Source organism: Odontesthes bonariensis, chromosome 9 (assembly GCF_027942865.1).
Source record: "Odontesthes bonariensis isolate fOdoBon6 chromosome 9, fOdoBon6.hap1, whole genome shotgun sequence".
Classification (NCBI taxonomy): Eukaryota; Metazoa; Chordata; class Actinopteri; order Atheriniformes; family Atherinopsidae; genus Odontesthes; species Odontesthes bonariensis.
Genome location: NC_134514.1, coordinates 35,029,532 through 35,047,894, shown reverse-complemented (window position 1 = coordinate 35,047,894; position 18,363 = coordinate 35,029,532). Strand labels below are relative to the sequence as shown.

Here is an 18,363-nt window from a genome sequence, read left to right as displayed (position 1 = left end):
CTGGACTGGCCTGACTGCATTCCAGACCAGCTGAAAACATTTCTGCCCCTGGTAAACCTCGAAAGTGCATTAGCTCTAAAAGTGTATGAACTACATTTCTTCAAAACAGCAGGCGTGCAAGTCCTCCTCCATGACAGAGCAGGTTTCATGTTACAGAATATTACACAGAGCTGTTATTTAAGTGTAGGCAAACCTGCAGGTGGGTTGAGTCGGCTGAGGAGAGAGGTTCCAGTCACACCCGGGATAATAAGTTTGTTTGCAGACTATTATGTTCTAAACTATTTGGGAATACCAAACTCAACTTTTCTGTGCTGTTCAATGCTGACGCCGAGATTTTCTTTTCAAGAAGTTTGACGAGATGAGAGGACGGTATAAAGGAAGGGACCCAACAGGAAGGGAACAGAACATAACAGCTGGTGCTCTGTCAGAACCAGAGGCTGCTGTCCCCGGTGTGACTGTCTGTGACCGAGGCGGGGGGGAAAACGGTAAAAATAACGCTTTTTCGGTGCAGGTACCAAAAATCGACCGCTTTTTGGTAAATAATATTTCGTGGTTAGTTTACCCTGAATTGGATAAAGAGGGTATAACAAATGAACGGATGAAAACTCGGTCATGTCCTTATTCGGCTGTCACTTGATCATAAATTGTCCAACACTATATTTTCGTCATTGTCATTGTAATCACGGCACCGAGGGTTCAATTCGTTCTCAGAACATTCCAACATAGAACCAAATGAAATAGAATGGAATAGAATAGAATAGAAAAATACTTTATTCATCCCCCAATGGGGGAAATTCAAATTAGTCAAGTAGCTCAATTTTTTTTTAAATATTTACAATGATTGAATTAACAACAACAATAATAATACCAATTCTAGTGAAAATACTACTACTAACTAATAATAATAATAAATGACTAAATAAACAAATAAATAAAAAAATCAATCAATCAATTTGAGAAGAACTCAGCAGTAACTGTTAAAGAAATGCCTCAAAGCTTGATATTAAACATATTAATGTTAACAATAAGCATGTTGTATAAGTTTGAACTTGCTACTTAACAAAGTGAGGATTTTAAACGTTTCTCTCAAGCAAATATGCAGGAGGAAAAAAAAACATTTGAGGTGCGGAAAGTAGCACAAATGAAAGAGTACATTTAAAGTTGTACTTTCCTTCATACACTTTCAATGGAGCTGGATTGTTGATTTCACAGGAAAGGACAAGAGCTACCATCATCAAATTATGAGACAAAGCATTTTGAACAGGCAGTCCAGATGAAGAAGATAGATAAGAAATCTTGGCAGAAGATAAGAAATGTTTGATGTGCTCCGGCACTGTAGGGAAACTTTGACGTCAGACCATTTACCAGTTTAAGGTCATACTAGTCACATCAGTGTCAGAACAGAGCTGATTTTAATAAGCTGTGCATTCCTAGTTAATGATAATCCAGATTTACCCCCAACAGTTACGTTGGACCTATGATCCAACAGGCAACAAGAACTCAAGTCATGCCAAAAAAAGAGAGCAATGTTAAGAATAAAACCAAATATTCGCTGAGAAATCTGTAATTATTTGCATTTGGGAGTGTGTGTTCAACACTGTTCAAATGCTGCCATATAACATCATCCACTGTTTTTGTCAAGGGTCAAAATGTTCCATCTATGGCAATGAGAGGGTCTACCTCGGGGTCCGTGTTAGAATGCCTGTAAGGGATCTACTGAGAAACATTCGCCGATCGCAAGGCCAGGAACCTCAAGATTTTAGGGTATTTATGTTTTTATGTAATTATTTTTAATTTGTGTGTGTGAGACAATAAAAAATCAATGTCGATATTTCCACATGTGTACGTAATTGCATGTAAACTTTAAGGCAAAATGAAGACTCATCAGCCAAAGTAAAATTACATTAGGTTTTTTCTTATGTTGGTCCTAGTTAATATGTTTATATGAAAGATTTTTGCAAAGAGATAAAATCAATACACTTGTTCCCCTTGTTCTTTCAAATCTAAGGTTGAAAACTAATCCAAGAGAAAAGTATTTATAAAAAATTTAATTTATTTTTAATTGAACTTTTATTGATCATTAAGGTCAACTTCTTCCTGATTATTTTGATGAGACCTGAGATCTCCCCATATTTTGATGAGTTCATATTACTGCTCTACTGCTCTAGATGAGAATAAAAACATATCTTTGCTGGTGTATAGATTTTTTTAGTGCATTGATTTGACATGAAAAAATCTCTATGTTATTTTTCTAGGAGGTGCAGTCATACATCTGTATATGTCTAAGAAAATGCCCAGATAATAACTCACACTAACACTTTTTTTTTTTTGTATCTATCTGAAATCAGAGAGGTCCCAAAACAAGAACAGGTCAGTAAAAACTTTTTAAAAAAAATCTTTTTTTTTCTTTCTTTTTTAAAAAGTACAAACTTTGTATGTTGTATCACAAAAATCTCTCAAGAGCTCTTGTGTTTTACGCTGTCAGGTACATACAAAGGTTATTGATTTTGAAAAAAAATTATTAATATGCCTATAAGATACTAGTTTGATGTGTGCCTGCTAAAAGACTATACTTTGAAGCCAAACATATTATGTGCTCTGAGACTCTAAGTTGACTTCATCTTTGACAGGAAACATGAAACGAGCCAGAACTCGTTCCAGAAAACAAACTATCAGGGTAAGTGTTGAAAAAAAAAAAACATCTCTCAGCTAATCCCAGAGGTTTCCTCAAGCTTTGTCCTCGGGGGTAATTAATGGAATGGTGAGCTTCATATATCATTTTTAAGGATTGGTTCAAATAACTCAGAATGCTGTGATTACTTTTGGCATTCAGGTACAAGACCCCATGAAAAGCCTGGAGGAGCTGGCAATCATCCTTGAGGTGCTGGAGGAGGATCTAAGAACTGGTAACAACTACCACTCCCTGCCCAAAAATTTGTCCGCCTCCAGCCCTCCAGCGAATCCTGAGTTCTCTCCAAGTGGTAATTATGCTGATAGCAACTTCTTTAAAATGCTACCCCAATGAGCAGCTTCAAGATCAGGTATCAAGGTTACTTTAATTTTACATACAACATATTATCTTCCCATGTTATCTCCTTTAATGCAGGATACAGTGATGAGTATGATGTGATGATTCCCAGTCCAGAATCCTACATGACTTACTCTACCGGCACTACTGAGCACTACCAGACCATGTCCCCTCCTCACTGCATGTTCTCCAGCGTTGAAAACACGCAAAGAAATGATGAAAGAGGCAAAGAGTGGTTTGCTCTCCCAAACCACAACCAGGATCAGAGCAGCTCTGCTTTTTTCTGGATGCAGCTGCTCAAAGAGGAGAACCAGCTTAGCAACACATCCGATGCGGAGCTGCTGGCCACTGATAAATGTGGCAGGACGTAAGTTTGACGTGGAACTGTCACCGAGTACATGGAAATTGATCTATCACACTCACCTATTTGCAGGTGTAATGGAGTGGTTGCAATCCTCAAGATCTTAGAATATTATTAAATATCATTTTAGTCTTTTTGGACCGAAGACAAGTTTTAAACTAGAGAAAAAAGATCTAGAAGTAAAAAGAAGTGAGCATTTCTGTTTGGTCTGCATGTGTCTTAAGAATTAAGAATTAAGAATTAAGACACATGCGGGGTAACAGGGTAAAAGCTCAAATATGTTACTTCACATCTTAATGGGTAATGTGTGCCTTTTAAACAGTGAGTGATGCCTAACAACTGTGTCTTAAAGAACAGGTCTAAAACCAGACTTGAACCTGTACTGGTTGCATAATTTCACCCTGTATAGAACATTTTAATAGGCCTTTGTTAGAGACAACATTTCTACATGTCAGAGTTTAAGAAACACAGGCGAAAGTTTCATACAGAAAATAACATGCTATAATCATATCCATAGGCCAAAAGTTGCGTTGTTCAGTTTGTTGAGCTCACTTAGAGAAAATGTTCTAAAACCCAGTTTCATTCTGTGCTACAACTTTGTGTCATTATTTACCCTAAATATAAAAGTTTGTTCATGCTTCTCCTTCCAGGGCTCTCCATGAGGTGGTGTGTATGGGAAAGAGGGCACTTGGCTACGCCACTGCTAAAAGGATGGCCGCACTCAACCGCCTGGACTTCAAAGACTGTGATGGAATGGTGCTCAAATATTTTCTTTATTCTTAACAATTGTATAATTTCAGTATTATTTTCCTATATTTGTTACCACCATGTTTAGCTGTCATACAAAGGCAGAGACACAAACCGTTGAAGCAAGTGAAAGTGTGTCACATACAGGCAGGGAAATGTGGAGTTTGGCTGTCCAGTTTGTAGTCAATTTTTCAATTTTCCTTGTATATCACACATGCTCACAGCCTGGGGTCCGTTTCACGTAGCAGGTTCAACCAACTCTGAGTCTATTCCTGATCTCTGAGTTGATCTACTCTGAGATAGAAAACCCCGAGTTTTCGGTTCCACAAACGCTGATTTGAGTGAGGTTAATCAACTCTGAGTAAGTTCACCTTGAGTTTAGCGCGTGCACCACAACTTTAAAAAGCCAGCATCAATGGAGCCCCGATTCGACGAGTCCCCTTGGCAACGGGGAAAAGGAGGGGCTACGTTTTTCACCAACCTCGAATTGGAAATCTTAATGCGCTCATACGGCGAGTTTCAATACGTTTTTAGAAATAAGTGCAACACCGCTGCAGCAGCAAAAGTGTAAGTTTAAATGTAGTCCTTTGCAATCACAATAATATTACAGGGAAACTGCTTGAATGGTAGCCCATTCATTTATTTCATTTAGGTGAAATCCCGCAGGGGAGAAGCGCTCTTGGCAGCAGTTTAAGATTAAATATAAAAACATTGTTCAAACAGGTGAGACCTCGGCATGGAGGTTCCTCATTTTGATCATGTTTTACACTGTAAAGTAAATATTAAGTGGCTATTTGACTGTGCAGTTATTTTATTCCCAACATAATGCTGTTTTCACACACATAAACTATGTCTTCTCATCTATACCATCCATCCATCCATCATCTATACACCGCTGAATCCGTCAGTCGGGTCGCGGGGGGGCTGGAGCCTATCCCAGCGGTCAATGGGCAAGAGGCGGGGTACACCCTGGACAGGCCGCCAGTCCATCGCAGGGCCACATAGAGACAAACGAGACAAACAACCATACACACTCACAGTCACTCCGAAGGACAATTTAGAGTCATCATCTATATCATGTTCTGTTAAATAATTAAGCCTATTTAAACTAACACAGACTTCTACTCAGCCAACAGAAAGAAGGCAGATGCCCGTAAAACGGGTGGTGCCCAGCACCGCCACCTCTAACGGGAGGGCAGTGGCTGAGGGAATCCCTGGAGGGAATCCACCCCCAAGACACGAGTGCCTTTATAAAATATAATAGGCCTATAGGCCTATGTCTTTTTTAAGCCTATTCATACAAATATTTATTTGTCTTTTATGTCTTTTTTTTCTTTTGTCCCAACACATTCTGATGGTGCCGCTCAAAAAGATAATTGTCTGTAAATGCAAAAATCTGTGCGCGGTCTGATAACCATCTCCGACGAATATTTATTTCTCTGCGCAATAATGCTGCACCTTCATCCATGGGATCGTTGTCAAAAGGACATGTTCGTGAAAAAAGTTGCCTCCTACTGTGCCTAAAGGACTTCTAGAAGTAGAAGAACTCGCTCTGCTGACTGAATGAATGAGGAAATCAAATGGCGTGTGTGGCTGAAAGAGGGCGGAGACAGAAAGAAACTCAAGGTTTCTTGAATAAAACCTGGTCCCGACCAGGTTAGGTTCAGAGAGTCTGTTACTCCGGTAACTGACCGTGAGGTTAAGTCACCTCTCTTTGTGAAACAGGCTAGAGTTACCCCTCTTTCTCGGGGTTGAGTTACCTCCCTTTGTGAAACGGAAAACTCAGGGTTTCCCTCATTTCAGGGTTAACCAACTCAGAGTTTTCACTAAACCTGCTACGTGAAACGGACCTCTGGTCTGCACACAGAGTTATCTATATGATACAAATATGGGTAAATGATAAACAGCAGCCATCATGGAATACATTGTTTTGCCTTTTACTCACAGACTGCCCTGCTCTATGCGGCAAAATACAACCAGCATCTTATGATGGCAGATTTGATCCATCTGGGAGCCAACGTCAATGAGACAAACAACTTGGGAAAGTCCTGTCTCCATCTCAGTGCTGAGAATGGCTACATCAGAGTCTTGGAGGTTGGAGCTTTTTTTTTTGTCTTCTTCTCTACTGCTCAAAGTTTGTTTCGGGTTGGCTCTCTGCTGTTTTGTTTGCCAAATTATATTTCACACACAAGCAATAGGATATGGGCAAAAACAGTAGTGAATGGTATCATATCATCACTGGTTGACAGAAGGGTACAGAAAGAAAATCACAATACTTAGAAACCAGCAGTCAGAGGATGCATTTGAAAAAGAACAATAGGAAGTGTATTCTGTGACAGTTCCCCCTCTTCACAGAATGTCATCCTGCAGCTCATATTTACTTTTTCAATCCAGATCGTTTTAGCAAGGGTTTTTCTTTTCATGATACAAATACAGGTACATACAGCTACTGAACAATAACATGAAAATATAAGAAAAGAAAAAAAAAGAAGGAATTCTTCCCTTATCCCATTCCAACATTAGCTAAAGGACAATTATCAGTTAGTCCAGGTTTAGCCGCCACCACTTAAGAATCTCATTAGAAGTGCTGTTATGCATTCAAAAAAATGCCCCTTTACGCTCTTAAAAAGCTGCAATGCTGAAGCGAATGTCTGATTTTCTCATATTTCAAGCAGGACAAGAAGTCCACGAAACACCTGAAATTAATAGGAGGGGCAGCATTCCTCCACTTTAGGATCACTGCATGTCTAGCCAAGAGGGTAGCAAAAGATAGAGCACAATGTTTTTCTGAGGTCAATTGTCTGTTCACCTTAAAGGCCCTGTCACACTGTTGCGTATGAGAGAAGCATATGTGTTGCATATGAAAATTATCACTCATACGCTGGTATACGCTGACATACGCCAGGGGAACGTTAGGCATAGGTTGTATACGTTTCAAGCACGCTGGCATACGTTGGCATACGTTGAGGCAGAAATACATTTTTGAACATGCTCAAAACTTTTGTGCGTATGGTTAATACGCTAAGCATACGCTAGGCATACGCTGAATATGCTAGAGGTACGATATAGGTACGTTACTGATAGGTCGAGAACGCTGGACATAAATTGCCATATGTTGGCATGAAGGTGTACCGTACAGCTAGCGTATTTATAGCCTCCGCCCGTTTGCCACCGGAGATGGAGGCGGCAGGCAACCGATGATTCACGGGAGCGGTCAGGAGGAGGAGTTGGGGATCTTGATCGCTCAGAAGCATGTAACTCATCAGCCGCAGGTGCATCAGGCATTTCAGCAGGTTTGGGTGAGAATGATTTTTGTGTTTTTTGCCTTTTCCTCGGCCCAGGGCCCGGGCAAACGACGATTGCTTCTTGGGAGGCATGATCGAGATGAATGTCTCGAGAGATGTTGATAGCGCGTCGTCTACTGCAATAATGGAGCAATGTGGAAAGGCTGCTGATATAGGCGCGTTGAAACGTACGCTGGGCATGCGCAGTTCATATGCTACTCATACGCTAGTCATTCTTTATTTTCAAGGACTTTTCGTGCGTATGAAAATTATATTATTAATTTTCATACGCAACGCTTCTCTCATACGCAACAGTGTGACAGGGCCTTAAGAAACGCCAAACAGAGCAACCAGAGGGTTCAGATCAAGTCAACCTTAAAAACTGGGAGATGTTGTCCAGTTCTTGTGGAGGCTGAGACAGGACCAGCACATACACTATATTGCCAAAAGTATTCGCTCATCTGCCTTTACACGCATATGAACTTAAGTGACATCCCATTCTTAATCCATAGTGTTTAATATGACGTCGGCCCACCGTTTGCAGCTATAACAGCTTCAACTCTTCTGGGAAAGCTTTCCACAAGGTTTAGGAGTGTGTTTATGGGAATTTTTGACCATTCTTCCAGGAGCGCATTTGTGAGGTTTGACAGATATTGGACGAGAAGGCCTGGCTCGCAGTCTCCGCTCTAATTCATCCCAAAGGTGTTCTATCGGGTTGAGGTCAGGACTCTGTGCAGGCCAGTCAGGTTCTTCCACACCAAACTGGCTCATCCATGTCTTATGGACCTTGCTTTGTGCACTGGTGCGCAGTCATGTTGGAACAGGAAGGGGCCGTCCCCAAACTGTTTCCACAAAGTTGGGAGCATGAAATTTTCCAAAATCTCTTGGTATGCTGAAGCATTCAGAGTTCCTTTCACTGGAACTAAGGGGCCAAGCCCAGCTCCTGAAAAAACAACCCAACACCATAATCCCCCCTCCACTAAACTTTACACTTGGCACAATGCAGTCAGATAAGTACCGTTCCCCTGGCAACCACCAAACCCAGGCTTGTCCATCAGATTACCAGATAGAGAAGAATGATTCGTAACCCCAGAGAACGCGTCTCCACTGCTCTAGAGTCCAGTGGCAGCGTGCTTTACACCGCTGTATCCATGGCTTTGCATTGCACTTGGTGATGTATGGCTTGGACTCAGCTGCTCAGCCATGGAAACCCATTCCATGAAGCTCTCTACGGACTGTTCTTGAGCTAATCTGAAGTTTGGAGGTCTGTAGCGATTGACTCTACAGAAAGTTGGCAACCCCTATGCGCCTCAGCATCCGCTGACCCCGCTCTGGACTTTTACGCGGCACACCACTTCGTGGCTGAGTTTCTGTTGTTCCCAGTTGCTTCCACTTTGTTATAATACCACTGACAGTTCTGTGGAATATTTAGTAGCGAGGAAATTTCACGACTGGACTTATTGCACAGGTTGCATCCCATCATGGTACCACGCTGGAATTCACTGAGCTCCTGAGAGCGACCCATTCTTTCACAGATGTTTGTAGAAGCAGTCTGCATGCATAGGTGCTTGCATGTATACACCTGTGGCCATGGAAGTGATTGGAACACCTAAATTGAATTATTTGGATGAGTGATTGAATACGTTTGGCAATATAGTGTATGAGGCTGATACACTTGTCATAATGGGTTTAGTTGAGGATCCATCTTGGACTGGACTGGGTCTTTCCATAAGTTGAAATCACCCCCAAAAATAGGAGAATATGGTAGAGTAATAGGAGAGAGAAAGAGCAATGAGTGGAGGTGCTTGAAGAAGTCTACATTATCAGACTTAGGGGTGGATATGTTCACTAGAACGGTATTGTACAGCTCGATGATGACCACCTTTATTAGACTCACTGTGTGGTTTAAAGGAAATATTATGGCCAATAAGAACTGAAACACTGAAAAGAGGAGCAAAACGACAAATGGGTTTCTTGCAGGAATATTATTTCTGCTTTGAGTTGTTGTAGGTCCTATTTACTTTGGATGAGTAACATTAGCCTTGTCACAAGTTATTGATGTAGAGATAACTGCAGATTCAGTTTCCACTGATCCCAGTGAACAGGTTACTCTGGCACATTTATTTTCAGCTCAGGAATTTGCAAAGGTATGGAAGAGGATAAATAGCCTTTTTCAGCTCAGAAGAACATGTCTGAAAAATCAAACATGACTGTAATCACTCTAAAGCTGCACACAACACCTTAATTATAGTTTTTCTGAGTGTAAAGCATTTCCCCCTGTGGCATTTGAAGTTATTTCACAATCTCAGCGGTGTGACATATGATTTATGACATGTGTGCTGCAGCTACAGACAGTGATGTTTATCCATTTTGCAACTGAGGGTAACCTGTCATTACAGTTCAAAGTAAAACAACAGCGATTGTTCTGCTTTCAGTAAAATTCAACTCACAGGTACAGATACAGGTAGGTATTTCTTATCGCTTCTCCCTACTTTTAAACCCAGAACACTAGAGTCAGCCAGCTGCATTATTTATGTTATTTTTTATGGATCTCGTTAACGATTCCAACGATAACGTAACAATAACAAAAAGGGCAGCCAAGCTGGAACTCCATAGACCAAAACTAATCCAACAAAACCCTTAGAAACAAAGAAAACTTGACTGTGACAAAATATTTGAACCTAAACCAGAACTGACAAAGACGAGCATGAGGAGACAACGGCGAGGATCTGAAAATGACTGTAAGAAACCAGAGAGCCTAAATACTGAAGGAGCAGATGAGTTAATGATCGTAGCCGAGAAAATTGAACAAGTGTGGCAGATGAGCTAATAACCTGAACAAGGGGACTGAGGAAATGATGAGTGAGAATATGAAGCTTGAAACAAAACAGAACTAAGAAAAGACAAGACCCAAAGAAAAACTAATGAAGACAAAACCCCCAATAGTTTAAAAGTAAACCAAAGACTAGAATACAAAACGAAGAAAACCTGATGACAAACCAATAACACAAGAGTACAAATAATTAAACCAGAAACCCAAGACTTAAAGTCCAAAAAAATTCTCAAACCCAAACATTCCCAAATTTGTCACTAAGTCTTTTTATAGTGTACCCCAATGGTACTTTTTTTTTCGTTTTACGAGGTATTGTATAGCTGGAAATAAAGTACTTGTGTTTTAATATATTTTGATGAGAAGTTTTTTTTGGGTGGGTATATTATATTGGGTAAAATACACCCAACGTTACTGATGGTGTTACAAAGATGTACAAAGTGTTCTAGGGTACTTCTTGGATCATTGTTTGTTCTTTGTGAAAAAAAAAAAAAAACATTTTAGAAGCTGGGGAAAATGTGAGATTTTTACCCTTTACTGGCATATTTTGACTAAATGATTAATCGGTAAACTAAAAAGAAAGTATCTGCAAATGAATTCATACTGAAAATACTCATTAGTTCCAGAACTATTTTAGACTGACAATGTTTTTATAAGCCACTAATTGCGGGCAAGAACAGTTTTTCACTACTTTTAGCTATCTGAAAGCAGTTACAAGTGATTCTACTTTTCATATTGATTACATGTTGTACTTCCTCTACCATACACACACAAAAAAAAATCTCACATTGGAACAGCTTTCAAGTTTATGTTGTTCAAATCAGCAGCTCGAAGACTTTAAGGTTTTAATTGACCGAATTAGACAGCATCTAATCAGACTTGCATTGATGTCCAATTAAATACAGTCCAATTCCAATTGAAGTCACCTCAGGGTACTCTGTAAAGTGTCCTGAGATGACTTTAGATGTAAATTTGTGCTATATGAATACATTCAAATTATTTGAAATGAATGTTGTCAGACCAACATGGACACAGTTGACCCATTTGGCAATTAAAACTGGTTGAAAAGACTGTTACTTTAATATTGATCAAGTCAATCTCCACTGAGACCAACCTTTTAACACTGAAACTGTATCACACACTGTCGCTCGTACTGTGTGTATTTGACCAGTATTTATGTTTTCTAATAGGTCCTAAAACAAGCAATGAGGGATGGTGTGTATATTGATGTCAAAGCCACTGATAACTCTGGTAAGTACTGTCACCTCACAAATTCAAATCTAATATCAATAGATAAGATAAGAAACAGGAGTAAATTCACATAATTCCTGCTTCTCATGCAGTCTCTATAACCCTGGGCTGTATTCCTGTGTCTTATTGCATGGTGTTTAGAGGCTAACGTTATATCAAAATCAAATCAAATCAAATCAAATTTATTTATAAAGCGCATTTCATGTACAAACAATTCAAAGTGCTTCTCATAAAATAAAAGCATTGCAGCAGGGAGTGGAAGAAGCATTAAAATACATAAAAGAATATAAAGAGAAACAAATAAAATAATTTAAATGAATTTAAAAACAAGCAATTGTCTAGATAAGTTAAAAGATAGCGTGCAGATTTCATGCACATGAGAACAGAAATGTCTTTAACCTGGATTTAAAAATGTCTCCATTTGGTGAAAGTTTAATCTCCACTGGCAGTTTGTTCCACTTGTATAAGCAGTTATTAACAGCTATTATCAGTTATGGGACACATCTTACTGATATTTACTTTTTGTTTGGTTGTTTTTGTCATTTCTAGAGTAACTTCTGTTGTTGCCTTAATAATGCTGAATTCAGTAGCAAATAGCAACAAGTTAAACTTCCTCACAGAGTTAGAAAATGAAAGTACAAGTGCATTTTTTAAAAACCCAATCTAATTTCTTTCTTAAGTTAGATGAACTATGTAACTGCTGTGAGAATTTGCTGTAAATAGCACAGCAAAAAGCTGCTGTCAAGGTAGCTTTAGATGTGAATACATGTCATCAAGTCAGGAAGCTGATGTAATGTCACAAGGTGCTCAGACGTTGAGTGATGGGATGGTCTGTTTGTTCTCAGGAATGAGTGTCCTCCAGTGTGCTTCTGTGGCTCTGAAGAACAGCATGTGTGAGGTAAGAAGCAACAAATCTCAGAGTGACATGAGACTCCACACACTGCGCCAAGAGCAAATGATGGAGACGCTGGAGTGCCTGCTGCAGATGGACAGCTACCTTCATACCGCAGTCTGCCAGACTGTGAGAGGTATGAATTTAGATGCAACTCTGAAGTCATTATTCCACTGTTTATTTTGGATTTGGGTCGAAGTCAGACATTCAATCAGTTACTGATTGAGTTTTCTTTTTCTTTCCGTTAAAGTGCTGTCTTTTTTCATAAGGGGACATTTAGGGAGCTAAACTGGGCTTTAGACACCGAGTGCAGTTGACTCTTGTTTGTAGTTTAGTTACTGCTGGGAAATAAATAAATCTGGAGGAGAGTGAGCAAATAAGGTAAGCTTAAACTTAGTTGATAAGGTGTGGATGATCCTTGGTGTTGAATATTGCTACATAGAACTTTAAAGTAGTGATAGAAGTTTTTAAAGTTTGATACAGAACTGATTACCAATTTCTTACTCAGGAAAATATGCAGACACAAAGGCTGGCTGGGCTACAGAGCCACTTTACTCAGCTCTGCTTTTGTTAGAATTCTAATTTAAGATGTAGTCACTGTCTGTAGAACTACATTCCAGTAGAACCATACTAACAGTATGATAGAGTAAATATATCAAAACATCTCTATTTTCTGTTGTTCGGATATCTGTGCTTTAACCTTGTAGCACCCAAGCATATGAATAATCATTGGAAAAAATCATTTTGGCTCTTCTTGCATCTTTTTGGGTGGGAATAAACCAATATATTTGGAATTGGGCTATTTTTGATCATTTTAGGCAATGTTGCATATTTACAACTGTGGGCTTTCCTGATTAATTTTGTTCACAAAACCAAGTCATTCTCTGCAGATCGTTTGGCAAAAAAGGTATAGTGAAAGTTCACCAGTAACTGCTGCTACCACAATAAAATGTATATAATAGACCTTTATTGAACATTCTTAATATAAAGTGCGGAACGCAACCATCATAAACTTTCCAGTCAACAACAAATCAAACAGATTTCACAGATCTTTGTTGTGAAAAAGTGAAGCACATATAAAATGCAAAAAATGTAATGTAAATAAAAATATAAATAAAAATATAATGTAAATAAATAAAAAGCTTGTTGCATATCTGCAACTGTGGGTGCTACAAGGTTAAGGGAGCTTCAGTCATGTGAAAAAGAGTGCATTCCCTCTTTCAATAACACCAGTTTCTCACGTTATTGGCTTTCTGAGCGGAAGAATGATCTTAATGTGTCTGGGCCTGCATGGCCAGTTGACTAGTTACTGCAACTACTGTCTGAACAGTTTGGCAAGTGAAAAAGAATGTACACCACCTTTAATTCTCTCAGTCTTTGACATCGTTGAGGAGATTTTGGCCAAGCATTTCTTTATATTTACGGTTGCTTCAGCTCATTGAGGTCTGCAGCATTAGTTTATGCACAGCTCTCTGAAGGTCCCACCACAGCATTTCCGTCAGGCTGAGGTCTGGACTTTAACTGGACCATTGTAACTCCTTGATTATTTTCTTTTTCAGACATTCTTCTGTAGATTTTCTGCTGTGTTGATGTCCCAGTTTCAGCCAAGTTTTAGCTGTCAGACAGATGTTCTCAAATTTGACTCTTATACTTTGGTATACAGAAGAGTTCATGGTGGATTCAATGACTGCAAGGTGCCCAGGCCCTGTGGCTGCAAAAATGGCTTTATAACCCTTCCCAGATTGATGGGCAGAAACAATTGCTTCTCTAAAATCATTGCTGATGTCTTTCCTCCTTGGCATTGTGTTAACACACACCTGATTGCTCCAGATCAGCAAACTGACAAAACGTCTGCTTTTATAGATGTGCTCACACTTGCTGATGGGCAGTTACAGGTAGGGTAGGAGATCCTGGATTTTGAGTCCAGCGAAGCTGCATTTTGAAAATACACCGGTAAAAAGTCCCAACCCTTTTCTTCACTTTCCCCCCGAAGGCACGCCTCTAGAGTACATGAACGAGCACGAAGGTGCACGAGCGCTGTTCTGACAGCAAGCATCGATCGTTGCCGTATTTAGTATTTAGTTTATGCTAACTATACGTTTAATAATGCTAGGTGCTAGCCAAGCTGGCTCTAGTTTAGCTTCCTGCCAAGCTTCTGGACGCGTAATTCGTTCATGGAGCAGGGTACACGCACAGGGGGAAGGAGGGGGAGGGAGGAGCAGATTGCAGTTTGATAGACGGCATCAGTATCCAATCATTGTGAACGGTCCGTTCACAATGAGGCTGCGGCTACACGAAAACGTTTTTCACTGTAAACGATACTTTTTCTTATCGTTTCGCTGTCGCGGCCACACGGAGCCGGCGTTCCCACTACCCCAAAACGATTGTTTTTGAGAACGGGTTCCAGAGTGGGAAAGTTTGAAAACGGCCTCGTTTCGTTTCCATTGTTACAGCTAAAACGTTTTTGCGTCAGTCAAACGTTGACGCTGTGAGCCAATTTTAACACTTCTCTATTGTCTCACAGCGTGGCGTGACACAGTGGCGTGTGTACTGCATCGTTTCATCGTTTTCATCCGTTTTCGTCTGGACCTGAGTCTTTACCGCAGCGCGTTGCCGTGTGGTCGCAAGAATTTTCGTACCCATTTTAAAAAAAAACCTTGTTTCGTTTTCGTGTAGCCGTAGCCTGATTGGATAGTGTTTTTCCTAGATTGTACGTTCTAGAGGCCACTAAAACTTTTCATATTTGTATCAAAACTTTTAATTAATTGGTTGCAATGGGGGTGTGAAGAGTATTTCAAGCAATATGTAAAAAAATGTTCCAGAAAAAGATCCCCTACACCACCTTTAATAAAATGCATTTGATTTCCTTATTTCCTGTCAAAAACCCTCAATGCTTAAGGGTTTTTCACATACTGCCTCTGCATTTTGGCTTAGTTTCTGTTAAATGAATGACACAAAGTAATAAGTCATGTGTTGTTGTTTAATGTGGCTGCATCTACTTAATTTCAACACCTAATAAGGAACAGATGTCCTGGTATGTAACACCTGTAAACTGAAGAGAGTGCACTGTCTTTTTAACATGACAGTACACGTTAAGTGAATGTTGTTGATGCTTTTGATTCCTATTTGTGATGACTACTTTGTTCTTCTTTTTCAGGGCAATTGGCGAATGCAGCACAGACCAGGCTGAGCTTCCAGCACATTTGCCCGCCAGGGCATTTTTGAAACCCGACAGTAATGTTCTGAGTTAGTTTAGGCTTGACTATTATCTTAACAAGACCATAATTAATTGGTTCTTCTAAGCACAAGTACAAGTTCAAGCCTGTAACGTAAAGCATCTGGTGTTTTGTGTGGTAGAAAGGCCCGGCTTTTAGTCAGGTTTTTATTATGGCCTGCACAGAAAAATAGGATGCACATTTGCTGATTTCTATGAAACTTGCATTGTTGGTTACATTTAAGTAACAGGTTGTCCTCAAGTAAGTGTGTCCCTGGAGATTCTGATGTAAAATCTATGGCAATGTTTGAAATGCAGTGGTGTAATTGAGCTTTTTCAAAACACTTGTCAGGGCCTGCTAGTGTTTTACAACCCTTCACATTTTCCAGTCGTGAGACTAATGTGAGGATATGATTAGTTTCACTTAACAGAGAAACTGATTTACTTTTTACAAAATATACATTTAGCTTATAATGCAGATCACATGAAATCTGTGATCCCAATAACTAGGCGTACACTTTTTTTTTCAATCAGGTTTGATGCTTTCCTTTATTACTGGGATCCATCTTGATTTGTAACGAAAGAAATTTAGAGCCATAGAATTTACATGTTGAATTGTTTAAGGACTTTTGCATTAGAGGACAATTATTATGTTGTGATGGGGAGTGAATGCAGTTACATTTGACTCTCTTTTTGTGACTCAGCCCGTTAAGAAAAAAACACTGTTGCCTGTCAAGAGTTATGGAGTTTTAATTAAGTCTATGCTTTTCCTTAGCATATAATGTTTTAGGGCTGTGTCAAATTAACGTTACATTATGTGTCATTGGGCAATTTTCTTGAATCATTGCACATGAAACCTGTAGTCTTGGGTAAACAGATGAATGTCTGACAATTGGATGGAGAGGAGATAAAGATGTGTTTCGCTCAGCTCATAGACTGAAGGCAGCTGACACAAAGTGAACAAAGTCAGAAGTGCTTTCCAATAATGAGTTGCACACATTTATCATTTGTATTAAATGTGTGTACAGAGCTAATATTACTTACAAGACAAATCTTTCGTTGTTCCACTAAAGGCTTCTTTTAGATTTTGTCATTGTCAACACAGGAATACATTGTTTTGTTCTTTCATGTCTAAAATAAGTGTAATTCAAGGGTTAAATCCAGCTGAGACAAGCTGGCATTATGAGGTTTAACAATTTCATTACCTATTTTTATAATTCCATTATGTGGTGGTGGGCAGTCATGGTCATATCAATATATGGATATAAGGAAAATCACAAGTTGTAGGTGGTGGGAGAACAAAGCTAGTTTAAAATTGAATGGCTTATGTATCATATATAAGCCATTACATGCAGTGACTGAGTGATCGAGTGTAACGGTTTGTTTAAGCGTCTTGTCTTTTCAGGGCACTTACTCAGTCCATCACTGCAAATCCTTTTTTCTTTTTATACTGATGCAAGTAAAATGATAAATACAGATAACAAGGCTCTACTAAATGGTTGTGAAATGTGTTTTCTGCCCACTTTTTTAGGATGGGTATTGCAAAGGTTAGACAGGAGAATAACAATAAGAAGTTTATTTACACATGTAAAAGAGAAGGAAGCCTTCATTTGTACGTCACTGCTCATCTTAAGTGCAGTCAGTCTTGAACTGTTTTATTTTAGATTTTTATTTTAGGCATGTTAAAGTTTTATTCACCTTTTTCATTTTTGATGATTTTTTTTATGTTTGGTACTATGTATACTATAGGTGTAGGGTTTATTATTTAGCAACAAGTCTTATATATTTTGAGTACTGAGGATAAAAATCTCAAGTTGATAAAAATCTCAAAATGAGGTGATGCCTCATCATGCAGCAGTTTTAATTTAGTGTTGTTTTTGTAGAACATGACAGATCAGGCAGTTATTGATGACTCATGCTGATTGTTACTCATTACCCAGAAAGAGATGGCGAAACAGTTTCTGTCAGTTTTCCTTTGAGGAGCAGATCATGACAATTGTTCAAAGCAGTGAAAAATAAAGTGCCAATTCCAACATGTTTGATTCTTGATTTAAAAAGTTTTATATAGACAATGCAACATCAAAAACCCACACAGCCACAAGGATCCGATCAGTTTCTAGCACTTCCCTCCAGTTTAGTTCAATAAAATGTAAAACCCGTTGTTTGTGTTTAATGTATGCTTATTCACAGTGCTGATGCATTGCAGTTGTGTCATGCCTCTGTAGTGTATTCATGCTCATCTTTAATTTCAATAAAGTTGTGGGTTTGGTTTTCATTGTAATAAACCTGTTCTATTGTCATTCAGTTGTGAATTAAATATATATATGTATATATATATACATATATATATATATATATATATATATATATATTTTTTTTTAAACAGTTTGGCAAATATATATATCCATCCACCCATTTTCTATACCCGCTGAATCCGTCGGTCGGGTCACAGGGGGGCTGGAACCTATCCCATCGGTCATCGGGCGAACAGGTCGCCAGTCCATCACAGGGCCACACAGAGACAAACGAGACAAACAAACTTCACACTCACTCCTAGAGACAATTTTAGAGACACCAATTAACCTAACATGCATGTTTTTGGACAGTGGGAGGAATCTGGAGTACCCGGAGAGAACCCACGCATACACGGGGAGAAAATGCATTTCCACACAGAAAGGCCCCAGCCGTATATATATATATATATATATATATTATATATATATTATATATATATATGTTATATATATATATATATA

The 18,363-nt window shown here is 39.1% G+C and overlaps 1 protein-coding gene across 2 annotated transcripts; it reads left to right on the top strand.

The window, feature by feature from the left end:
* Nucleotides 1-123: 123 nt before the first annotated feature.
* Nucleotides 124-17,892, top strand: LOC142388634 (uncharacterized). 2 transcript variants are annotated; one of them, XM_075474119.1, is made up of 12 exons: nucleotides 124-250; nucleotides 347-485; nucleotides 1,643-1,764; nucleotides 2,349-2,370; nucleotides 2,631-2,677; nucleotides 2,834-2,981; nucleotides 3,107-3,395; nucleotides 4,040-4,145; nucleotides 6,084-6,230; nucleotides 11,441-11,501; nucleotides 12,347-12,529; nucleotides 15,551-17,892. In XM_075474119.1, the coding sequence occupies exons 2-12, from the start codon at nucleotides 359-361 to the stop codon at nucleotides 15,616-15,618; spliced, it is 1,320 nt and encodes a 439-aa protein (XP_075330234.1). In that variant the 5' UTR covers nucleotides 124-250; nucleotides 347-358; the 3' UTR covers nucleotides 15,619-17,892. The 2 variants fall into 2 exon arrangements, with proteins under 2 accessions (XP_075330234.1, XP_075330233.1); XM_075474118.1 differs by having other exon boundaries at nucleotides 124-485.
* The last annotated feature ends 471 nt before the right edge of the window (nucleotides 17,893-18,363 follow it).